Source organism: Oncorhynchus keta, chromosome 36 (assembly GCF_023373465.1).
Source record: "Oncorhynchus keta strain PuntledgeMale-10-30-2019 chromosome 36, Oket_V2, whole genome shotgun sequence".
In the NCBI taxonomy this organism is placed as follows: Eukaryota; Metazoa; Chordata; class Actinopteri; order Salmoniformes; family Salmonidae; genus Oncorhynchus; species Oncorhynchus keta.
This window is the reverse complement of record NC_068456.1, coordinates 3,444,133-3,469,888: the sequence shown is the minus strand read 5'-3', so window position 1 is coordinate 3,469,888 and position 25,756 is coordinate 3,444,133. Positions and strand designations below refer to the sequence as shown.

Genomic DNA, 25,756 nt, shown 5'->3' with positions numbered 1-25,756 from the left:
AGCTGTTCCGGACAACTGTGTGATCACACTCTCCGTAGCCAATGTAAGCAAGACCTTTAAACAGGTCAACATTCACAAGGCCGCGGACTGATTACCAGGGAGTGTACTCAGAACATGCGCAGACCAACTGGCAAGTGCCTTCACTGATATTTTCAACCGCTCCCTGACTGAGTCTGTAAACCTAGATGTTTCAAGCAAACCACCATAGTCCCTGTGCCCAAGAATGCGAAGGTAACCTGCCAAAATGACTACAGCCAAGTAGCACTCACGTCGGTAGCCATGAAGTGCGTTGAAAGGCTGGTCATGGCTCACATCAACACCATCATCCCAGAAACCCCAGACCCACTCCAATTCGCATATCGCCCCAACAGATCCACAGATGATGCAATCTCCATTGCACTCCACACTGCCCTTTCACACCTGGACAAAAGAAACACCTACGTTAGAATGCTGTTCATTGACCAAGGCTCAGCATTCAACACCATAGCACCCACAAAGCTCATTACTAAGGTAAGGACCCTGGGACGAAACACCTCCCTCTGCAACTGGATCCTGGACTTCCTGATGCCCCCCCAGGTGGTAAGAGTAGGCAACAACACATCTGCCACGCTGATCCTCAAAACCGGGGCCCCTCAGGGGTGCGTGCTTAGTCCCCTCCTGCACTCCCTGCTCACCCACGACTCCGTGGCTAAGCACGACTCCAACATCATCATTATGTTTGCGGAGGACAACAGTGATAGGCCTGATCACAGACAACAATGAGACAGCATATAGGAAGGAGGTCAGAGACCTGGCAGTGCCTGGACAACAACCTCTCCCTCAATGCGAGCAAGACAAAGGAGATGATCGTGGACTACAGGAAAAGGAGGGTCAAACAGACTCCCATTAACTTTGACGGGACTGTAGGATTTGGTCGAGAGATAAGTTCCTTGGTGTCCACATCCCCAACAAACGATCATGGTCCAAACACACCAAGACAGTCGTGAAGAGGGCACAACAACAGCTTTTCCCCCTCAGGAGACTGAAAAGATTTGTCATGGGTCCCCAGATCCTCAAAAAGTTATACAGCTGCACCATCAAGAGCATCCTGACCGGTTGCATCACCGCCTGGTATGGCAACTGCTTGGCATCCGCCAGTAAGGCACTACAGAGGGTAGTGCGTACAGCCATTTTTTCCCCCACCTTTATTTAACCAGGTAGGCTAGTTGAGAACAAGTTCTCATTTACAACTGCGACCTGGCCAAGACCTGGCATAGCAGTGTGAACAGACAACAACACAGAGTTACACATGGGGTAAACAATAAACAAGTCAATAACATGGTAGGAAAAAATTATCTATATACATTGTGTGCAAAAGGCATGAGGAGCTAGGTAATAAATAGGCCATAGGAGTGAATAATTACAATTTAGCAGATTAACACTGGAGTGATAAATGATCAGATGAACATGTGCAGGTAGAGATACTGGTGTGCAAAAGAGCAGAACAGTAAAGAAAATAAAAACAGTATGGGGATGAGGTAGGTAAATTGGGTGGGCTATATACCGATGTACTATGTACAGCTGCAGCGATCGGTTAGCTGCTCAGATAGCAGATGTTTAAAGTTGGTGAGGGAGATAAAAGTCTCCAACTTCAGAGATTTTTGCAATTCGTTCCAGTCGCAGGCAGCAGAGAACTGGAAGGAAAGGCGGCCAAATGAGGTTTTGACGTCAGGGATGATCAGTGAGATACACCTGCTGGACCGTACATCACTGGGGCCAAGCTTCCTGCCATCCAGGACATATATAGCTATAAGACTGCTGAACAATTAATCAAATGGACACCCGGACTATTTACATTGGACCCCCCCTTTGCTTTTACACTGCTACTACTCTCTGTTTATTATCTATGCATAGTCACTTTACCTCTACCTACACATACAAATGACCTTGACGAACCTGTACCCCTACACATTGACTCGGTACCCCCTTCATTTTGCCTCATTATTTAGTAAATGTTTTCTTAACACTATTTCTTGAACTCCATTGTTGGTTAGGGACTTGTAAGTAAGTAAAATCATGATTATACCTATTAACATAGTCTACCATATTAAATTACTAGAGGGGCTATGTACTCAAAGATGTAAGACTATAGACCGTGATGAAATAACCCCCCTTTCTCCCCAATTTCGTGGTATCCAATTGTTAGTAGTTACTATCTTTTCTCATCGCTACAACTCCCGTACAGGCTCGGGTGAGACGAAGGTCGAAAGCCATGCGTCCTCTGAAACACAACCCAACCAAGCTTCTTAACACAGCGCATATCCAACCCGGAAGCCAGCCGCACCAATGTGTCGGAGGAAACACTGTGCACCTGGCGACCTGGTTAACGTGCACTGCGCCCGGCCAGCCACAGGGCCAATTGTGCATCGCCCCATGGCACTCCCGGTCGGCTGTGACAGAGCCTGGGCTCGAACCCAGAGTCTCTGCTGGCACAGCTAGCACTGCGATGCAGTGCCCTAGACCACTGCGCCACCCGGGAGGCCTTGGGATGCATTTTTTAAGACAGGTTTGTGTTACCTGGTCGAGTTTCCTTTTGAGTGTGGACACTTCTTTCTGGTTAGAGAAGGTGATGTCGAGGCCCGGGGAGATGGCATAGATGAACTCAATCCCATACTCCTTTGCAGCACTGATCAGGGTAATCAGCTGTTCTATGAGAGAGAGATGCATTAGTTGTTATAGATACTATTTCACAACTATTTCACAGCAGTGTCTTTTCAAATGTGACTATTCAATGTGCCACTCACTCGCACACACTTTGTATTGATGTGAAATATGTGAGACAGTTTGTTTATTACATAGCTGTATTATAACTAATATTTTATTTATATGTTATGAATTGCTGAAGGGATGCTCAGACCTAGAAATGTAAAACTGAAATGCTACGAGAATGTTCAAGGAGGCAACTTAATTCCCTTTAAAAAAAAATAAAGTGAAGATTGCAGAATAAGGTTACTGTTAAAAACATCCTGATTTGTTTCATCCATATAAAAGTCCCAAAATGACATATCACTTCACCTTTGTATTTTGGGAGAAATGTATACTTAATCTGAATTTGACCGAAGTCGTGATGGAAAGCGTTCAGAAAAGTGATGTCAAGAAAAGGACACACGAGTGAATATCAGCAGGAGTGAAGCCATTGTCCACATAAGACAGTGAAGACCAACATCATACCTAGTCCTCTGGTTGTTTTAGAAAAATAGATTTTGCACTATGAATAAAGCCAATTTATCATCCGATCATATCCTGTGTTTTTCTTAATTCTGTATCAGCAAAAGAATCTATGATAAATATACACACACACACACACACCCAGTCAAAAGTTGACACGCCAACTCAGTCAAGGCTTTTTCTTAATTTATTACTATTTTCTACATTGTATTATGAAATAACACATATGGAATCATGTAGTAACCAAAAAAGTGTTAAACAATCATTGTCCTGCTGGAAGGTGAACCTCCATTCCAGTCTCAAATCTCTGGAAGACAAACAGGTTTCCCTCAAGAATTTCCCTGTATTTAGCTCCATCCATCATTCCTTCAATTCTGACCAGTTTCACAGTCCCTAATGATGAAAAACATCTGCACAGCATGATGCTGCCACCACCATGCACCATGCTTCACTGTGGGGATGGTGTTTGAGATGATAAGAGGTGTTGGGTTTGCGCCAGACATAGCGTTTTCCTTGATGGCCAAAAAGCTCAATTTTAATCTCATCTGACCAGAGTACCTTCTTCCATATGTTTGGGGAGTCTCCCACATGCCTTTTGGCAAACACCAAATGTGTTCGCTTATTTTTTTTCTTTAAGCAATGGCTTTTTTCGGGTCACTCTTCCGTGAAGCCCATTTCAGTGGAGTGTACGGCTTAAATCAAATCAAATTTTATTTGTCACATACACATGGTTAGCAGACGTTAGTGCGAGTGTAGCGAAATGCTTGTGCTTCTAGTTCCGACAATGCAATAATAACCAACAAGTAATCTAGCTAACAATTCCAAAACTACTACCTTATAGACACAAGTGTAAGGGGATAAAGAATATGTACATAAAGATATATGAATGAGTGATGGTACAGAGCGGCATAGGCTAGATACAGTAGATGGTATTGAGTGCAGTATATACATATGAGATGAGTATGTAAACAAAGTGGCATAGTTAAAGTGGCTAGTGATACATGTATTACATAAGGATGCAGTAGATGATATAGAGTACAGTATATACGTATACATATGAGATGAATAATGTAGGGAACATTATATTAGGTAGCATTGTTTAAAGTGGCTAGTGATATATTTTACATTATTTCCCATCAATTCCCATTATTAAAGTGGCTGGAGTTGAGTCAGTGTGTTGGCAGCAGCCACTCAATGTTAGTGGTGGCTGTTTAACAGTCTGATGGCCTTGAGATCGAAGCTGTTTTTCAGTCTCTCGGTCCCAGCTTTGATGCACATGTACTGACCTTGCCTTCTGGATGATAGCGGGGTGAACAGGCAGTGGCTCGGGTGGTTGTTGTCCTTGATGATCCTTATGGCCTTCCTGTGACATCGGATGGTGTAGGTGTCCTGGAGGACAAGTAGTTTGCCCCCGGTGATGCGTTGTGCAGACCTCACTACCCTCTGGAGAGCCTTACGGTTGTGGGCGGAGCAGTTGCCGTACCAGGCGGTGATACAGCCCGACAGGATGCTCTCGATTGTGCATCTGTAGAAGTTTGTGAGTGCTTTTGGTGACAAGCCGAATTTCTTCAGCCTCCTGAGGTTGAAGAGGCACTACTGCGCCTTCTTCACGATGCTGTCTGTGTGGGTGGACCAATTCAGTTTGTCTGTGATGTGTACGCCAAGGAACTTAAAACTTACTACCCTCTCCACTACTGTTCCATCGATGTGGATAGGGGGGTGTTCCCTCTGCTGTTTCCTGAAGTCCACAATCATCTCCTTAGTTTTGTTGACGTTGAGTGTGAGGTTATTTTCCTGACACCACTCTCCGAGGGCCCTCACCTCCTCCCTGTAGGCCGTCTCGTCGTTGTTGGTAATCAAGCCTACCACTGTTGTGTCGTCCGCAAACTTGATGATTGAGTAGGAGGCGTGCGTGGCCACGCAGTCGTGGGTGAACAGGGAGTACAGGAGAGGGCTCAGAACGCACCCTTGTGGGGCCCCAGTGTTGAGGATCAGCGGGGTGGAGATGTTGTTGCCTACCCTCACCACCTGGGGGCGGCCCGTCAGGAAGTCCAGTACCCAGTTGCACAGGGCGGGGTCGAGACCCAGGGTCTCGAGTTTAATGACGAGCTTGGAGGGCACTATGGTGTTAAATGCCGAGCTGTAGTCGATGAACAGCATTCTCACATAGGTATTCCTCTTGTCCAGATGGGTTAGGGCAGTGTGCAGTGTGGTTGAGATTGCATCGTCTGTGGACCTATTTGGGCGGTAAGCAAATTGGAGTGGGTCTAGGTGTCCTATGGACAGATACTGCAATCTCCACTGTGGAGCTTTGCAGCTCCTTCAGGGTTATCTTTGGTCTCTTTGTTGCCTGTCTGATTAAGGCCCTCCTTGCCTGGTCAGTGAGTTTTGGTGGGCGGCCCTCTGCTGGCATCCGCCAAACCCAGATTAGCCCATCGGACTGACAAATGGTGAAGCATGATTCATCAATCCAGACAACGCGTTTCCACTGCTCCAGAGTCCAATGGCGGTTGGTGATCTTAGGCTTGTGTGCGGCTGCTCGGCCATGGAAATCCATTTCATGAAGCTCCCGAACAGTTCTTGTGCTGATGTTGCATCCAGAGGCAGCTTGGAACGCGGTAGTGAGTGTTGCAACCAAGGACAGACAATTTTTACGTCCTAAGCACTTTTGCACTTGGCGGTCCCGTTCCTGTGTGGCCTACCAATTTGGGGCCGAGCTCGGCAAGTGCAAAAGTGCTTAGGACGTAAAAATTGTCTGTAACACTCAGACAATTATACTTCAGAACAACAGCACTTACTGGGGCAGATTTAGCAGGGCAGAAATTTGACGAACTGACTTGTTAGAAAGGTGGCAACCTATGACGGTGCCACATTGAAAGTCAATGAGCTCTTCAGTAAGTCTTCAGTCTACTGCTAATGTTTGTCAATGGAGATTGCATGGCTGTGCGCTCGATTTTGTACACCCGTCAACAACAGGCGTGGCTTAAATAGCCGAATCCACATACTTTTGTATACTGTATATAGGCCAATGAAGATCAGGCAGTTCAGAAAAAATAAAGATGTACTTGCAATAAACAATGACATTAATCCGATTGGTATTCGACCATTAATCTCTACAAAACGTGTAGTATTCTGTTGGAATTGTTGTCGTAGCTAGCTTATTCCATCCCAAAACCCCACGCTAGATCCGTGTGGGGCAAGTTCGTTTTGCATGCCCCAGGCACTTAGCTAGCTGGCTATCATCATCTACTAACAACCTAACATGCCAAAACTATTTTGGCACTTTAGTACCTACTTACTCGATTCACATCCAGCATCGAAACCGCCCACCGTGGTGCTGTAAGTAACACAGGTGGTGTCAGTGGACTTGGAGCCTACATTGAGTGTGGCCAAAGAGCGGTTTCTTAGCATCAGCTTCATGTTGAATATACTCTTCTGCTGTTGTTAGTCTGCCCAAAGAGGTAGGACTGTCTTCCCATCTAGCGCATTTTTGATCAAAATGAATGCAGGTAAACAGTGCACTGCCACCCCTACCAGTTCTTCTCATGACGTCAAAGCTGCCATGTATTTCTGGTATATGAGTTTTTGATAAATGTAATTCAAATTTCAAAAATAGAAGTGTATTATTATTGTTAAAATACACTTTTGCGTAAAGACTGTTTTGATGGGATATCAATCTAAGTTGCTAGATTTGTGAAAATATACTATGCAACATTCCCTTTAATGCTGATGCATTTCAGAGTAAGCTCATTCATTCGAAAAGAAATCTAGTGCAACAAGCACAAACAGCAACACCTGTGTACTTTTATATGTAGGTATATGTGACAGGAATCATTTCAACCCATGTCCATGATGAGACAAGCTCACCTGCTTCTTCGACTGAGTACATCTCTCTCCAGAACATCCTGTGCTTGTAGTCATCTTTAGGAGCGTAGAGGTATGTGTTCAAGCCCCATTTCTGCTGTCTGGGGAACACAACACATATTGTGATTAACACAGGCTTTGTGTGACACGGTTTGCTTTGTTTATCACAGAACATATTGACAACGTTCATTGAAAACATTTCCAATGACGTTAAAAATGACCGTACATCACCTATTCCATTATGATAGAGCACTAGTAAACACCATACGCCAGCCTGCTGTACACAGACATTATATTACCTCCTGAACAGCTCTTTCCTTTGTTCCATTGTCCATGGCCGGCCGTAGAAGCCTGTTGAAAACAAAAGTCAAACAGTCAGTTTTAACACACATAGCAAACATTTCAGGTCTGCAGACATCCACCCCCCCCCATCTATTACCCTGGCTTTGTACGTCCAGCTGCCACGCGTTTGCCATGGCGGTAGCAATGTGAGACAATATATCCACAGGAAAGTATTATTACATCAACTTTTCAAAGCGCTGGTAATGCGTTCACCGGAAGCATGCTCAGAACCATGTAAACACGTGCACGAGCTCAGCAAGTATGCATGTATTTGTATCTAGTGCACATGATTCAGGTGATAGAAATCTGAAGTAACTACCGGCACTTTGAAAAGTTTACAATTATATACTCAACACAAATATAAATGCAACCTGTAAAGTGTTGGTCCCATGTTTTATGTGCTGAAAATAAAAATCCCAGAAATATATGCACAAAAAATGTAAACAAATTTGTTCAAAAAATTTGAGACATCCCTGTACGTGAGCATTTATCCTTTGCCAAGATAATCCATCAACCAGAAAGGTGTGGCATATGAAGAAGCTGATTTAAACAGCATGATCACTACACAGGTGGGGACAACAAAAGGCCACGCTAAAGTGTGCTGTTTTGTCACAACACAATGCCACAGACGTCTCAGGTTTTATGGGAGTGTGCAATTGACATGCTTGTGAGAGGAGTCTTTCCTGATTCAAACGCTCATTTCTGCCCCACATAAAATTCAGCTATGCTGATCGGTTTAAACATAACGACATCCATAATTCATATAGATGGGTCATCGAAATTGAACAATTGTTAATTGTACAATACAGAGTTAATGACACGTTGTCCTGAATAATCACAATTATTCTCTAAAACGTATCAAACTCAGCTGTAAAAGTAATGGTTAGCTGGCAAATGAGTCTGCCACTCTCATCTGACTAGTCCGCAAATCCTGTATGCATCAATGACAGTAACTATAACAAAACAACGTAATTTATCAAGAACGTTATATGTTCTGCTCACCCTCCACGACTCCACTGATGAATTTCCTGCGGCCCGACAGCTCCACCTCTATGTTTATAGGTTCTTCCACGAGGCCAGATGCTTCGGAACCAGCCTTAGATGGCCCCGAACATGGGCTCGTTTCAGTCTCCACATGAGACGTATCCACCACCGGCGTGTCTTTCTGAACCATTTCTACAGACGGTCTGTTCTCGTAGCTGGCACCAGACAGGGTTGAGAGAGAAAAATATATGTTTGAACAAGATCTGAAACTCCGGTGATAGCGAGGAATTGGAGGATATGCTCACAGGCCGCAGAACACAACAAATATTGCTCGGCTTGTCTGTTCAAATTAGATTCACGCAAACAAGTTTCTAGTAAAACGAAACGACAGCTAGATGTTAGCTAGCTTCAGTTACCAATCTGTCAAAATATGAATAGGTAGCGCTAGCTTGCTCGTTGGCTAACGTTGCTAGCAATTCTGCCTTCCGCTGTGCAAAAAATCCTTAATTTAGAATAATATTATGTCATATTGCATATTTGTTGACATACTTGTGCGCAACAAAAAACATACATTTACGATTAATAAAGTATATATTTGTTCCTGTGAATATCTCGACTAGTCTTTTTGGATTAGCCCTAGTTTCCGCAGATTCTTCCTGTTTACACCGACTGCGCATGTTCAGGAGACTGGATCAAACTAGTCGCCACCAGACAGTGGCAAAACACTATTCGCCCTGGAACATCAGTGGATCGCGGCGAGTTTCATGCCATTTGTGTTTCTATTCTTTTGGCCAAATTTGATATACACACATTTAAATTTACAACAACAAAAAACACACATTGTCTTATTCTACAAAAATAAATTGAACTGTATTTTAAGAAAATTAAATACTTTCCGAACAAAATAGCTGTTAGAATTATAAGTGCATGTATGTCCCTTAAGGTCCTTGTGTAATTGTAATGTGATATTTTACCCCCTAGCTCAATTGTCCATTGTATATAAATATATATATAGTTGTGTTACCTCATGTACTTTCTGTATTGATTTGTTGTTAAAAAAAATAATAAAGAAAGAAAATAAATGTGTTTATATTTCCGGAAACATTCGCGCGACGCTAGCGCATGCTAGTGGCGGGAGGCGAGTTGTGATACTTTTAGTTGAGAGCGTAATAGTTTGACTGACAGAACCGCAGGAAATACTCAAATCGATCAACATAACAAGCATTATATGTTCAGTACGAGGCTGTCACAATAATTGGAGGCAGTTTTTACAACAAACAATGTTTTGAACACCAACCTCTAAGACGTCGATCTGAATGTACCTGTGGTAGGCTAGACATATGACATTTTTAACAATGTTTTTGTTCTGATAAAAACGAGTTCACTGCATCCGCCGTGGAGCCCAGTTTCATAATAGCACCATATGTCCCAGCTGCCTGCCATAGTCTTGAAGGCGTGTTTCACCCTGCCAGCTCCTCTTAGTTCTATTGAGCACCGTAGGACCAACTCACCTTCCGAACGTTCGAATCCCAGGTTACTGTTCGACGTCACAATGCCTGCTTTGCTAATGTTGGCAATGGAGACCTGCCCGCCTTGTTAATAGTTCAAATGTTTTTTTTTATCTCACCTTTATTTAACCAGGTAGGCTAGTTGATAACAAGTTCTAATTTACAACTGCGACCTGGCCAAGATAAAGCAAAGCAGTTCAACACATACAACAACACAGAGTATTAATGGAATAAACAAACATACAGTCAATAATACAGTGGGAAAAAAGTATATATACGGTGTGTGCAATGAGGTAAAAGGCAATAAAATAGGCCATAGTGGCGAGGTCATTACGATATAGCAATTAAACACTGGAGTGATAGATGTGCAGAAGATGAATGTGCAAGTAGAGATACTGGGGTGCAAAGGAGCTAAATAAATAAATACAGTATGGGGATGAGGTAGTTGGATGAGCTATGTACAGGTGCAATGATCTATGTGCTGGTGCTTGAAGTTAGTGAGGGAGATAAGAGGCTTCGGCGATTTTTGCAGTTCATTCCCGTCATTGGCGACGAGTATGAAGCGAGGGCAAGCCAACGAGCGCATACAGGTCGCAGTGGTGGGTAGTAATGTGGGGCTTTGGTGACAAAATGCATGGCACTGTGATAGACTGCATCCAATTTGTTGAGTAGAGTGTTGGAGGCTATTTTGTAAATTACATGACCGAAGTCGAGGATCGGTAGGATAGTCAGTTTTACGAGGGTATGTTTGGCAGCATGAGTGAAGAATGCTTTGTTGCGAAATAGGAAGCCGATTCTAGATTTAATTTTGGATTGGAGATGCTTAATGTGGGTCTGGAAAGGAACGTTTACAGTCTAACCAGAGACCTAGGTATTTGTAGTTGTCCAAATATTCTAGGTCAGAACCGTCCAGAGTAGTGATGCTGGGTAGGTGCGGGCAGCGATCGGTTGAAGATCATTTAGTTTTACTTGCATTTAAGAGCAATTCGAGGCCAAGGAAGGAGAGTTGTATAGCATTGAAGCTTGTCTGGAGGTTAGTTAGCACAGTGTCCAGAGAAGGGCCAGAAGTGTACAGAATGGTGTCGTCTGCGTAGAGGTAGATCAGAGAATCACCAGCATCAAGAGCGACATCACTGATGTATACAGAGAAGAGAGTCGGTCCGAGAATTGAACCCCCATAGAGACTGCCAGAGGTCCGGACAACAGGCCCTCCAATTTTTATTATTTAACACGTATTTTCTTTAAACTGCATTGTTGGTTAAGGGCTTGTAAGTAAGCATTTCACTGTAAGGATTTGGCGCATGTGAAAAGTACAATTTGATTTGATCTCAATTGGGCAAATGTCCGTCCTCTCCTCCATTCTTCTATCGTCCTGTCCTCCGTGGCCCGGGAACAGATAAGTGGTCGAGTGTGTCAGCAGAGACGGAAGAGCACGTGAGACACCTCTGGCTTTTCCCCCCCTGGTACAATGAAAGTCAATGAACTTAGCAGACCAGACCCAGCTGCTATTGCATTGGTGTCTATGAGAGAGCCATACATACATTTTTCAATGCCTCGAGGCGGCATGCTAGCCTAGTGGTTAGAGCGTTGAACTAGTATCCAAAATGTTGTAAGTTCAAATCCCCCAGCTGACAAGGTACAAATCTGTTGTTCTACCCCTGAACAGACAGTTCCTAGAAAATAAACATTTGTTCTTAACTGACTTGCCTAGTTAAATAAAGGTTAAAAAAAATGGTTAACGTCATTTATCCACCATCTTTAGTGTCAATTCATTAGTAGCCAAACCTGGGGGGTGAACGTTATTTATAATAAATAAGAGTTACATGGAGAAAATGGGACCTCTCTGAAATGAAAAATCTATTTTTTTTCCTAAAACCCCCCCTAAACCAAAAATAATAATGAAGACAAAGTGGGTAACAGAGAACATGTCTACTGTTTACCCTCGCTTTGTGGACAGACCAGAGCCTTAGCTATTCAGTTTTAGAAACTGTTATTCATCTTGTAAGCATTACATGGCAAACAGGTAGGCCTACCTCTTATTTCTTAAATAGGAAGAAATATGCTACAAAACAAAGACATCTTGTTGTTAGTGAAGTCTAATTAATAAAAGGAAGATGGTTGGAGTCAATTATGCCTACTCGAATTTGCTTACTTTAAGCACCATGAGTTGTCCATTTCCGAATCATTGTGCCGCTGCTGCTGCTTCAATTCTCAGCACCACAATGTAAATTACTCAAATCTGGCTTATTGTGAGGTCAATAACTCTGTTGACCTCTTGTCCTCCTTATCAGCTTTGCGCTCTCCTTCTCCAACTGAACAGAACATAGGCTATAGGCTAGTCCGTGTGGAAGATAGTGATTTTTTGGGGACTAGGCCTAATAAAAAAGTATTTTCGGAAGCCTTTGACTCTCTTCCTGAATTGACACTAGGCCTTCGCAGCACAGCCATTAGTTAGGCAGCACACAAAACAGTTTTGGATCAGCAAGAGCAGAGCAGGCTCTCAGGGTTGGAATATTCATTGCAGTGTGTAATGTAGCCTAGTTTTATTTACATCATCCCAGCATTTATTGGGGTGGCAAGGTAGCCTAGCGGTTAGAGTTTTGGGCCAGTAACCGAAAGGAGCTGACAAGGTAAAAATCTGTCGTTCTGCCACTGAACAAGGCAGTTAACCCACTGTTCCCTGGTAGGCCGTCATTGTAAAGAATAATTTGTTCTTAACTAACTTGCCTAGTTAAATAAATATATTTTTAGATATATAACTTTGCTCAGTTCTTCTCCAAGCATGCACTTCGTAGCCTATAGCATATAGGTTACGGATCATTTGATTGAACCACACTAAATCGGCTATAGGCGCACGTAATGGGGGGCGACATTGGGCACACATCGATCAGTGGGGGCTCCTCAGAGGAGGAAATAGAGGACCATCCTCTTCAGTGAATTTCATAAAAATAAAAATAGTGAAACATTAAAAAAGTTATAATTTTTTAGATAAAACTATACTAAATATCATCGATATATAGCCTAATAAACAACTAATTCTAAAACACAGAAATATTTAAATGTCATCAATTACAAATTATATGACCCTTCCCTGGACTAAAATGTAAAAAGCATGAACCTCCTCCATTTTCCTCCAGGTAACCATTCTGTAAATTTTGATCCAACCCTAAGTTAGTTGTGCAAGACAATTTATAGATCAGGGATGGGCAACTCCAGTCCTCGGGGTCGGAGTGCTGTCACACTTTTTCCCCATCCCTAGCAAATACAAACTGAAGATCACAATTAGTTGATTGGAGTCAAGTGTGTTAGCTGGGGAAAAAGTGGGACACCAAATCAGGCCCCCAAGGATTGAAGTTGCCAATCCCTGTCATAGATCAAAGGAAAAGTAGCAATACTTTCTTTTAAATGTGTGCATGCTTTTCTACTCCGACCATAGAACAGCTGATTCAAAGGGGGTGTGGCAGATATCAAAACTCTTCCGCGGTAGGGTACACTTGTGCTTCCTCTCCAAAAGTAGACTATTGAGGAGCGGAGGACCGTCTTCCATTTACCTACAAACGAATTGACACACTCCTCGATCGAGAAACACTATTTTCACGCCACTGTGTAGCAAGTTAGGAGAATTTACGGAACAGGTTAGAATAATTAACATAGTAGGTTATGAAAATCACTTATAATCGAAGCGGAGTGAAAAGTGTCCCCCCTCCTTGACCATTCAACCACTTATTGGCTTCTGGGTCACGGAGGGGAGGACAGACTTTTGCCCAAAAGAGAAAACCCCTCTGAGTATTCTCCCCTCCTCGATAACCTACTTCAGCAGAGGACGCACGAGAATATCCTCTCAGCAGCTAGCATGGAAATGTTTTAAAGAGCAACTGCTCCTAAAAAACAACTTCTCATTTGAACATCTTGGCCATGTTCTGTTATAATCTCCACCCTGCACAGCCAGAAGAGGACTGGCCACCCCACATATGCTCTCTCTAATTCTCTCTTTCTTTCTCTCTCTCGGAGGACCTGAGCCCTAGGACCATGCCCCAGGACTACCTGACATGATGACACCTTGCTGTCCCCAGTCCACCTGGCCGTGCTGCTGCTCCAGTTTCAACTGGTCTGCCTTATTATTATTCAACCATGCTGGTCATTTATGAACATTTTAACATCTTGGCCATGTTCTGTTATAATCTCCACCCGGCACAGCCAGAAGAGGACTGGCCACCCCACATAGCCTGGTTCCTCTCTAGGTTTCTTCCTAGGTTTTGGCCTTTCTAGGGAGTTCTACACCTGCATTGCTTGCTGTTTGGGGTTTTAGGCTGGGTTTCTGTACAGCACTTTGAGATATCAGCTGATGTACGAAGGGCTATATAAATACATTTGATTTGATTTAGAAAATGTGTCATCGATTTGAGTCAAACATTTATTCTACTGGCAAAATTGAGTACAAAGTGTAAATAGGATCATTTTTCTCATAAAGTCAGTCTTGTCCAAAACTGAGTTTTGTGAGACTGGTGGTCGTGACAGCATCACAATGTAAATTAGTGTCTTTTCCCCCTCCTGCCCACAGCTGGCAGCACACAAGTAGTCTAATCATCAATTTGGAGTGCAGCTGCATGTGACCCAATCTCTAATGCCCGTGGTCAATTTGGGTTTACTCTGGATATCCGTATGGGGTAGTTTGGGGCCATCTATAAATTGCACAATGTCCTTGGGATAATGTTAAAATTCCAGTAGCTCCACATTTCATTGACTGTAAAAGCTCAAACCAACAATAAATTGTAGAAATGTATATAAACATATTGAAAAGCATTCAATGAGAACTAAAAGGTGTGCAACAGACAATATTTTTTATTACTTAGATTGTGAAATTTATTGACAATCCCTAACTAGCCCCGGAGATAGGCTATCCAAAGTCAAACAAACTTTGCCACAGTTGGACACCAGCAGGCTAAAGCGAATCGTCAAAATAATTTGGCTAACTTTTCCCACCTGCAAACATACGACACCCACATCAAACCACACTCTGAAGCAAACTCATGTTTGAATTCAGTCACGGCCGCAAGCATTTCTTAACATCTTTGATGTAAAGTCCCCTGTTTCGGGGACCTGTGTGGTTCTGGTACCGGTTCCAACCTAGGTTTTTGCTTGAACATCGATCTGTTGACACCGTAGATCAAAATGGCTTGCATTGAGCGGCAGCCCTGATTCACAAGGAAACTGAAGTATTTGTCTTCTGCCTGTGTGAAGCAAGATGTCTGACACCACTTGAAGCTGGGATATCCTTCCTACCGCTCTTCCGACTGTCCATCAACTCCTGGCTGAATCCGACATCACAGCCACTGACAACGCATATGCCTGGAATCCTTACATCGTAACGCAGCAGGAGAGAAGTTTTGTTCCTGTAACACATTCTGAGATCGATTTATAGCCAGTAATCAAATATAATTCCTGGATTTTAAACAAACACTTTGTCATAGACAGACCAGATTAATATGAGATGAAAGGCGTGTTCCTAATGAGTTCAGGGCTAGAGCTCTGTGAGATGTTCAAGTTTTAATGTCACATGCATAGGTACAGTGAAGTGCCTTTCTTGCTAAGCAAAGTTGGGTCGGAGCTTGCAAAATGGCAGCATTCCAAGCATCTTCACAGCGAAGGGGGCAGATGTTTTGATCAGGAGATTCCTTTAGAAAACATGCAATTTTTTTCCAACACCAAATATACAAATGTATTTTACAGTTAAGGTGAAATCTTTGTCATTTTATACATTTAGAAAAAAATGTAATTTCAAGCCTTATTCATACTTGTTGAATAGGAAATATTTTTTTGCATATTTATACTGTGTACTTCAGCTTGCACCTTTTTTCCTTTACCAGAAAGGTGAGATTTTAACCTTTCTTGGAGTCTGTAGCATTACTATACTGAACAAAAATCTAAAATGCAACATGCAACAATTTCAACAATTTTACAGAGTTACAGTTCATATAAGAAAATCAGTCAATTGAAATAAATAAATTAGGCCTTAATCTATGGATTTCACAACTGGGCAAGGGTGCAGCCATTAGCCAGCCAATCAGAATATGTTTTCCCCCACAAAAGGACATAGTGGCAGCGGTGGGATGGCGCACCACAAATCAGTGAATTCCAAAAAGAGATGTAAAGGGCCACATACAGGGTTGCGTTCTCAGCAGCAGCAACAACTTTAAGAAAAGGTACCTAAAAATAGAAACGGGGTGGAATACCATGGTATCGTCCGGTGAAGAGGTAAATTATGACAAACTAGGAGCCCGACCAAGGAGCCAAACAGAACTGCTCGAGCTGCCAACACCAGGACGACGGAGGATCCCCAAGCAGTGATGAGGCCAGCCCCAGCACCAAGAGACCAGTCCAGCAGTGTTAACGTCCACCCTCCACCATTCCCGAGGAAGGAGCAGAAGATGCCTTCATACCAGCAGGGGGAGGAAATTAAACTGTCTGCTGAGGTTTGAGCGAATGGCCAAGATGTGGCGATGGCCAGAGGTAGTGGGCCTGCAGGCTAGTCCCATTGCTCACAGGCCTTGGTTTACACAGCAATGGATGAGGGGCTGTCCAACGTCAACAAGGACCTGAAGGAAGAGCTGCTGGTGAAGTTTGACATCTCCCCAGAGACCTGCCATCGGGTGAGTTAATGGGCTTATGGCGGGTTTAGCTGGCACTGCAGTACCTTAATGCACAAAAAGGGGAGCCAGGAGAAGAGCTTCACTGCTGTACCAGAGTCAGAAGTTCTTAACCAGAGAAACCAAGTATTCGCCCATTGAGACTGAGTGCCTGGCTATAAAGTGGGCACAAGATAGCCTCCGGTACTACCGGAGTGGGCACAAGAGAATTTGACCTGCACACAGACCCCTGACGTGGATCCAGACCATGAAGGACAGGCATGCTTGCGTGACCAGGTGGTATCTGGAGCTCCAGCCCTTCCGGTTCTGTGTCCGTCACAAAGCAGGCAAAGGAAATGTCACAGCAGGCTGCCTATCCGGGCTTTCGAAACCTGGTTGCTTAGGGAGAGGAAGGTAAATGTGATAGAGAAGTCTGTCAATGGCACCATTTGGTAAGCTAACACACTCATCTACCCCTCCCTGCTATGTTAGCAATGTGGGTCGACACAACGATCTCAGTTCATACATTACCTCCCTTCAGTAAGTTTGGTATGGTATAAAGGAATACACAGACAAGCTTTCATGTTCAATTTGACATTGCACTTAATGTTCTGGATGAGCGCTCCGTTTCTGTTCCAGTCTGTTAGGTTCTGGGTATTTTATTTTAATAGGCAAGTCAGTTAAGAACAAATTCTTATTTTCAATGACTGCCTACAGTGGGTTAACTGCCTGTTCGGGGGCAGAACGACAGATTTGTACCTTGTCAGCTCGGGGATTTGAACTTGCAACCTTCCGGTTACTAGTCCAACGCTCTAACCACTAGGCTACCCTGCTGGAATAAAGACCCAAGCTACGGCAATTGGGCTGGCTTTGTATTGCCTGTCCCGAATGGCACGTTAATGTGAATAGGTATATTGTAAAAGAGACCATGTCTGTAGTGATGGGATTCTGTAAATGTGTTACATACCGATTGAAAAAAGGTTCAATTAAGAATTCATGTTTAGCTAAGTGGAAAATGGAAGCTGATATTTGGTATGGGGACGGCTTTTTGATTGCGCTGTTGATGGGGCAGCACTGTTTAGCTGTCCTCATGTATACTTTGAGTTAGTGATTCCAAAAGAGAAATGGTACTATGTAAATGAACACCCTTGCACAGAAGTACTTTTGTGGCTTCGCCATAGTTTTATTTGGTAGAGGCTAAGGTTTTTCTGATTTAGCCTCCTGGCCAACTCAGAGGCAGTTTCATTTAGGCGTTAATGAACAAAATCTAGAAGATTCTTCACACCCCCTTTTAAAATCAGCCCTTTTCTGAGAAACGCATGCACACTTCAAAATAATATGCTTCTCATCCTAATCTGTAAAATGTCTTACAACTCATTTAAATGTATTATCACTTTACACTCATTCTCCTGATGACAGGCAAGTGGAGAAGTCATTAAATACAAGCACATTAGTTTCACAAAATGAGGGTAAGACAGGTGAGCAAAACCAATAGAGTCCTCTGGTTTCCCAGCTCTGAAATCGGTCTGTGAAGAATGAATGAAAAGCAACACAGACTGGAGCCATGTTCAAAACCAATATTGACTTAGGTAAGTCAGTGATATGCTCTAGACAAAAATCAAAATGTCAACCAGTTTAAAAAGTTTGGTTTATTTAGGTTTGCGGTACATTTCAGCAATGTCGTTCCACCATCTACCAAATATCAGGGAATATTCACTTTAGTATCCCCATTTCTAAAACATATTTTTCCCCCCCATATATTGTGGAAAATCTGATTACACATTTAAATAAATTCTTTCCTGTTAAAAAGTTTTTCATTTATTTTTTTTGCTTTTAATCTTTTCATACAAATCTTCACTTCAATAGAAGGTGTAAGCTTGCAGAAACAAAATCACACAAAGAAAACCTACCTAAATAAAGACCGGTAGCTCTGTCAATGCAGGACAACACGTTAGCCAGCTGTCACTTCAAATGATTCAGAAATAACATTTCAGAGTTCATAAAGACGAGCTTGAAACAAACATGGCAGAAATGATTTAACACTTAAAACAATCCACATAAAAAGCTAGACTTCCTGCCATTTTCAATTAATGACAGATTCGGATGTATTTGATTCAATTAATGACTGATTCCATCGACTTGAACGTAACTTAAATGCCCTATAAGCTTCTTACAATGCCTTACTCTTATAACCCAAAATCTAAGGTTATTTTCCAGATTGCAGCTTTAAACTGTAGCTTTTATGAACCAGAAAAGAGTATCTGTATGTTTATCGATGTCAGCTGGCTAACGTTTTGACCATTGGTTGCGATCCACCCCTAGGTCAAGGCGAAGGCAGAGTTAAAGGTGGGAGGAGCCTGCCGCGGCTCTGAGGTAAGTCTTAGCATGGCGCCCCCAGTGGGCTGACCTCTGTTACCTCTTCAGACCTTTCTGGGCCTGCTTCAGTAAAGTGTCAAAGTCAAGTACATCAAACTTGCCCTTTGCAGGCGACGGGTCATACTCGCGGTTAGAATCTGGAGGGAAGAGAGAAAGAACATTAGTGTCACTGTTAACTCTCCTTGCGCCACTGCAATCAATGTAGGTGCATATCAAGAAAGTTGCCAGAACAATAAATCTATGATCATTTTATCTCTAAACTGAGAAGTTCTACCAGTGTTGACCATCCCCAAAAAAGTATGTTCTACCTAGATCAGCGTAGCTGGCCTTGCAGAACTGTCTCCTTCCCCCAAAGCAAAGGTCAAAGGGGAGTTCGTCAGGCTTTCGGAGCTTGCCACCATTCTCGATGGCTGTGAACGCATCCTTTGTATCGTAGTACGTCACAAACCCATAGTTATCCCTATCACAGAGATGGAAAGCAAATATTAAAACACATGTGTTAATCAACAAGGGTTGTATTGATTCATTAAGGCACACAATTGACCATATTTTAATAAAATGCAGAGACGACAATAAACGTTATAGTCCAGGTAGTCCTGCTGGCCGGTTTTCTTCCATTTGGTGACATGAACACTACCAATGACTACTGTGTGTGCCGAGGTGTGAGTTGTTCTTAAAAGAGCCACCTGGTGGTTTAGCCAAGAGGCCCCAGTTATAAACAAGCCAGGTTGTTGCTGTAGCAGCTGTAGCTTGGCCTGAGAGACCACAGAAAGGGTCAACCAGGTTCAAAGACAGTGCACTGGGGGGTCATGTAACTGACAGGGTAAAGCCTAGGTGTTAGCACTGGGATAAAATCTGGGCCAGTAAGCATAAAACCAAAGAAAATATTCTGTGATGAGGCAGTAAGACCAGCTTGTTCTCTAGACAATGTTTTTCGTTTCTAAATGTTTTCGATAATTGTGCCTACTGAACATGAGGGATTACTAGTTGTTGAAACAAAACATGACCTGTGTTTTAGAGTACTTACCCATGGTCTCTAAAGTGTAGAGTGCACTCCTCAATCTCTCCATACAAAGAGAAGCGTTCCCTCAGCTCTTTCCGTGTCATTGTCCCCCGGATTCGCCCTACATAAACAACTCTACGCTCCTCCTGAGAGGGGGAGTGAGAATGACAGTCAGATGACATTTCTTATCCTGTGCCACAATTGGCTTAAAAGCACCCCCCCAGAACTTGACCCAGAGACAAACTGTGTCCCGTTCCGATTTGTCATCGCGTATCAATGAAGGAACTCTTATGGAGGAAATTATTTTTTTTAAAGGCACAAACCGCCAACTTCACTTGGATAGAAATGTACTCACGATCGCTTTTTCTTTGAGCCTCTTCACCTCCTGGCTGTTTTCTCTAGATTCAGGCCGGTAGCCTGGTCTGAAAGAGGGGCTGTAGGAAGAAACAGAATGAGAGCGAGGTGGTCAATGTTGTATAATTTAAAAAATCTGTATCCATAAAGCCAAGTACAATACCCCAAGTAGTCAGGAGAACAGTGTGCCTTCAGAAAGTATTCATACCCCGTGACATGTCACATTTTGTTGTTAGACACTGTTCCGACCAGCAAAATAAAAGTTCTGAACCGGTTTCAAACCCCCCAAAAAACTGTTTTTAGCTAGACAAATTTAAACAAATCAGTGAGGATAGAGCAGCTTGCTGTGGAGCGGGTAAACGATTTAATCTGCATAGAGAAATGTGTATTTTGCTATAACAGCATGGTTTAATGATAATGAAAGACACTGTGCTGCCAGTCAGTGCAGGGCATGAGATTCAGAAATGGAGGGTGAAAAAGCTTTCCTTGAAGGGCAGCATCTGAATTAGGCCCACAGAATTATACTTACGGAGAAGCAGCGTTTACAGAGGAACTTTGAATGTCTTTGAACTTCCGAGTTGGTTTAGCATTGGACCAGAACTAATATTACCTGGCTAAAACACTTGTGTGCAGAGTAGCACTAGAATTAACGTCTTACCTTTCTGTAGTTAATAAATCCAACATGAAACCTATAGTATCCTTAACATCACTCCCTAATTTTGTCAGAGGGGCAGGTAGCCTACAATGTACACACCCACTGGTAAAGACTTCCAGCTGGCAGGCAGACACTGGAATTAGTTTGAGTGATAGTAGGGGCTTTGCATTTGCTCTTTGATTTGAGAGACTGGAAAATAACTCCTGAAAATGTAAAATAACATTATTAACCGGTTCCAATGCTTTTTAAATAAATGGTTCTGTTCCAGAATATAGATCACTTTTGGTTCATGGTTCTGTTTCCCAAATAGTTTAGAAATGTCAGTTTTCAGTTCTGTCCCTGAAACAGTTTCAACGCTTGATTTGCACATTTTTAAAATTCAAGTTGGTTGATCATTGCAAGACACTCATGTAGTTAAGTCAAAACTCACTATGCCACTCAAGAACTCAGTGTATATTTCACATTGTGTTTTAAGTTATTGTACTGCTGAAAGGCGAAGTCGTCTCAGTGTCTGTTGGAAAGCAGACAACCAGGTTTTCCGCTAGAATTTTGCCTGTGCTTAGCTATATTCCGTTTATAATTTGTAGCGACTGGGTGTATTGATACACCATCCGAAGCCATTTTTTTTTTTACCCACCTACCAACAGGTGCCCTTTGCGAGGCATTGGAAAACCTCCCTGGTCTTTGTGGTTGGAAATCACTGCTGACCTGAGGGACCTAACAGAGTTGTATGTGTGGGGTAAAGAGAGGTGGCAAAATCCTGCAGAGCCTTCACTGTGCACTGCCACTTTAAGAGCACATCAGCAGTCAGGAGGAAATAAAAGATAGCTCTGTTGGCGTGGAACCTTGACAGTGTCCAACGCTGCAGATGTCGTTTACGCTGCAGATGTCGTTGATGTTCCGCGTGCTTAGTTGTAAAGTGTTTAAGGCAAGTCAATCGCCAGTGTTACCACTCTAGGTCATGGTTGTAATCTTTTTGGACTGCTCCTGTCAATGTTCGCATGGAGTAGTAGCAACATTGTTGCGAAGCTTTGAGAAACAAACCATCAGCTGTTGACTTCTGGCCTGAAGTTGCACTAAGACCCCTCTATCGCTCCAGTGCTTTTCACCGCAGACTTTGTCCTTCTCGCTCCTTTTGATGTTCAGTGTCGTTGGACTATTAGCTGCCGGCCAGTCGTATTTGGTGTGACATTTTAAAGTAACGGGAGTTTGCTTGAGAAGTTATTGTTAGAACTGTATTGATTTTGTGGGGCACTATTTACATTTGGCAGAGAAGATTGACATTAAGGCCTTTTGTTTTGTCTATAAACACACTACAGGGAAGTCACAGAATATTGAAAATCCTCTAATGTTGATGACTGGGTTCTTTGTATATTGTTTCTATGAAACCTTAAATTCCTCTGCCATTATTATTGTATGAGGTGATATTGGTTGTGATGTGTTTTATATGGTGTGCCTTAGCCAGTGGAGAGAAAGGTTAACTGGCAGGCAGCCTTCTGCTAGTGGTACTCCATCCTACTCTTCCCTTTGGCAGGGTTAATACCTGCCTAGCACCCCAACAAAATCTTCATCCCTCTAACAATACTTTTATAGAATTGGCACCCAAACAGACTTGAAGAGAAAAGCACCCATGACACCACCCCACACAAAGCTGAATTGTGTATTTTGTTGGAACCCCATACGGTCTTTCTGTGGACACCTACTGGAAATTATGACCGGGATTCTTTCATTGTGTAAGGACTCAATTGTTTAATGGAGTTGGAGCACTCGCCCTTATCCCCAGGCTTTTGGCTCAACTATACCAGAGGTGTCTGTGCTCAATGGAACAATGGACACACCAACCATAGTTCGACAATGCCATTCGCAAACCCAGTGGAAGTGTGGAGGCTCATAAGATATGCAGGTTGGCTCACCTATTCAGATAAATATTTGCAAGATTCTCTGAAGCGGGATGTTCAAGGGGAAATGGAAAGTTCAACACTCCATCTAGTCATGATGACCAAAAACAGAGCAGAGGAAGGAGTCAGCCTCTTGTGTCCCTACCTGAAAAATGTTATCCTCTATAGGATCGGTGCCACCCCATGGGACGGTTGAGCTAACGTAGGCTAAAGTGATTAGCATGGAGTTGTAAGTAACCAAAAAATTCTAACTGCACTGTGCAATTTACAGTATTTATTACAGTGAGAGAAATCCATGCTATTGTTTGAGTGCACAGTTATGAATTTGAAGATGTATTAACATTTTGAACAGAAATGGTTCATTGGATCATCAGTCTAAAACTTTGCACATACACTTCTTCCATCTATTTCCCAAACCTAATTTGCACCTAGATTCCTAAGTCATATTGGCCTCTTGCATTTCAAAAAAATAAAATACACTTTATCCCCCTTTGCATCATCTTGTACCAGATCTCGTGTTATATTCAACTACATTAATATCACATTTCCAAAATTCAAAGTGTGTACGTTCAAATGGTATCAAGAATATGCATATCCTTTCTTTAGGTCCTGAGCTACATTCCGTTTCGATTTGGGTATGTCATTTTAAGCGAAAATTTAACAAAAAGGTCCGATCTTTAGGATTTATGGAGGACATGAAGATCTTCCAATGAAACTACGACTTTTATGGAATAGACTCAAAGGAGACCTCTAATGAGGTGGGAAAAGCACAGAAGGCCACAGACCTTCAACAGGGGGAACTGCACCAGGAGGTAATGCCGTTCTTTCCCTTTCTATACAAATCCTCTGCCGCTGGCTCTGCCATTAAAGGCCTGTCAGGGCGATGAGATTGAGACTAACCTCATATCTTGGAATTTTAATTAACTTAAAATTGCATATTCCACATTCAAAATTGAAGCTGAAGTTGGGATTTTATTTTAGGAATAAGGCACGTTTTTCTTTTGAAGCCAGGAGGCGAGTATCAGCTACATTTATGCCTTTACTAGATTGGGATATTTTATAGGAATGCTTCCGCTCAGTGTTTGAGATCAATTGACACCCAGTACCACTGCACATTGAGATTTTTTATTTTAAACTGCAAAACCCTTACTGCACTTTGTATACCAGGGTTGGCTGGCTTTCTCTTGTCACTGGTATAATTGTATTTACAAAAGCCATTTCTGGGTTTACTACCATTTTATTTGGCCATTTTTATTGTTCAGAAATGTGGTGGGTACTCTTCGTTCGCAGGATTTTATCCTGCTTCCTGTTCCAAATGTCCAAACTGAATTTTGTAAAAGGGCTCATGTACTCTGCTCCGTCGGCTTGGAACGACCTTACAAAATATACTTTTAAAACTGGAAGAACTTGTCCCGATTGGTGTTTTTAAATCACTGATGAAGGATTGAGACCGATTCCATGACCTGTCAATGTTTTTAATTAGCTGTTTTATGATGGTTATACACTTGTGAATTCTATGGTTTTTATTAGATTACCTGTAGTTTTTCATGTTGTCTAATTGTGTAATTACTTGGCCAGAACGCTCTTGAAAAAGAGATTTCAATGAGCCCTTCCTGGTTAAATAAATAGGGAATATGAACAGGTATCAGTACAAATAACTCTATGAAGATACTGTTAAACAGAACTCCTGTTTTCCCAAGACCCCCTGCCAGTTAGAGCTCCCCCATCAAACAGACTCCCCACCCCCCTTTTGGCAGCCCAGACGATGTTGAGCTGCTGTTTTTCCTAAGTGTAATGATACTTTATATCCGGCCACCTTAACTGACTTAAAGGTTCTTGCCACCCTCCGCAGTGTTCTCCATGGAGCAAGAGACTGGTGGGAGATAGCCCATGAACGTGTCAACCTGGAAGGAGTTTCAAAACTATTGTCAGAGGACTAGGAGGATGAACTGGTGGAATGGATTCAGAGATCAGGGTGAAGCAGAGACTATATATGGGACGTTGCCAAAACCTATCGAGTTCTAGTCAGGAGATGGAAGGCTGACATTACTGAGCAGGAGATGGTCAAACTCATTCTTAAGAACATGGTTCCGCGCCTTGCCAGTCAACGTTGGGAACATGCGCATAATGCGCATGAGCTGGTGCATCTTGGTGCTTCCAGCCCGTCTCAAACTCAAAATCCTGTTCCCTCATGGCGGTATGCAAACAACTCCTGGGGCTAACCAGTCTCAGCCGTACATGCCCACGATCCAAGACAAAAGTCCAGTGACATGCTGGAGGTGTAAAGTCACACACCCTCCAGGTCCTTGCCCCCTCTATGGCCAGCATCAGAATTTTAAATGTCAGAAAGGGTTGAAGACAATTGGGTCAGCCTCAATGTCCACCATGAAGCCTTTTGACAGCACAACTAGCTGTCTATCTTCTATTTCGCAACTATTGGTTACTCTGACTGTTAGGAACTGGAGAGGGAAGGCCATAATCGACACAATACAACTTACACCTTGATGCACGAGGTCCCTGTAGCAAAATATGGCATTACCCCATGAGGAGCTTCAAACCTTGGAGGAAGGACCATTGTACTTGGCCAATGGAGAACCTACCACTCCCTCAGGCTGGATTTATATGAAAATAAAGCTGCATGATAGTAACCTTCCTGTGGCTATTCTTGCAGATACGAGCATTGCATTTGCTGTAGTCCTTGGCCTGGACTTCAGTGGACTGACCATCTCGATGTCCAAACCTTCATATCAGCTGCGCTCTGACCACTCCTGGCCTCATCCATTTCAGGCTGGAGCCTGCTACCTTATCCAGAGTACTGGCTAGGTCAAGACAGACAAAAACAAGTTCTACCAGTGAAGCAAGAGAACCAGGCTATCACCCAGTTTACAGCCGTACCCCTCTTATCCGAGAGCTAAAGCAAACTTAATGCCGATTTCTAC

General features: G+C 42.9%; 2 protein-coding genes and 1 non-coding gene across 6 annotated transcripts in view; all 3 read right to left on the bottom strand.

The window, feature by feature from the left end:
- LOC118369471 (protein O-GlcNAcase-like) overlaps nucleotides 1-9,710 on the bottom strand; it is a 33,953-nt gene extending 24,243 nt beyond the window's left edge. The window contains exons 1-5 of one of the 4 annotated variants that reach the window (XM_035753872.2): nucleotides 9,695-9,710; nucleotides 8,416-8,612; nucleotides 7,371-7,422; nucleotides 7,075-7,172; nucleotides 2,557-2,687 (exon numbers count right to left, since the gene is read on the bottom strand). In XM_035753872.2, coding sequence (XP_035609765.1) covers nucleotides 2,557-2,687; nucleotides 7,075-7,172; nucleotides 7,371-7,422; nucleotides 8,416-8,587 — 453 coding nt within the window. In that variant the 5' untranslated portion in view covers nucleotides 8,588-8,612; nucleotides 9,695-9,710. Of the gene's footprint in view, nucleotides 1-2,556; nucleotides 2,688-6,506; nucleotides 6,540-7,074; nucleotides 7,173-7,370; nucleotides 7,423-8,415; nucleotides 8,613-8,968; nucleotides 9,123-9,694 lie in introns of those variants that run through there. The other 3 variants (XM_035753871.2, XM_035753875.2, XM_052498314.1) reach the window with 3 other exon arrangements.
- An 8,450-nt stretch (nucleotides 9,711-18,160) lies between these two features.
- Nucleotides 18,161-25,756, bottom strand: part of LOC118369470 (peroxisome proliferator-activated receptor gamma coactivator-related protein 1-like) — a 43,288-nt gene continuing 35,692 nt past the window's right edge. Inside the window, exons 11-14 of the mRNA XM_035753869.2 lie at nucleotides 20,266-20,344; nucleotides 19,935-20,056; nucleotides 19,216-19,367; nucleotides 18,161-19,044 (exon numbers count right to left, since the gene is read on the bottom strand). Of these exons, the coding sequence (XP_035609762.1) occupies nucleotides 18,944-19,044; nucleotides 19,216-19,367; nucleotides 19,935-20,056; nucleotides 20,266-20,344 (454 nt within the window). The 3' untranslated portion in view covers nucleotides 18,161-18,943. The remainder of the gene's footprint in view (nucleotides 19,045-19,215; nucleotides 19,368-19,934; nucleotides 20,057-20,265; nucleotides 20,345-25,756) is intronic.
- LOC118369941 (small nucleolar RNA SNORA50) lies at nucleotides 19,566-19,707 on the bottom strand. The gene has a single exon (XR_004822719.1). It is a non-coding gene; the product is annotated as a small nucleolar RNA SNORA50 (small nucleolar RNA).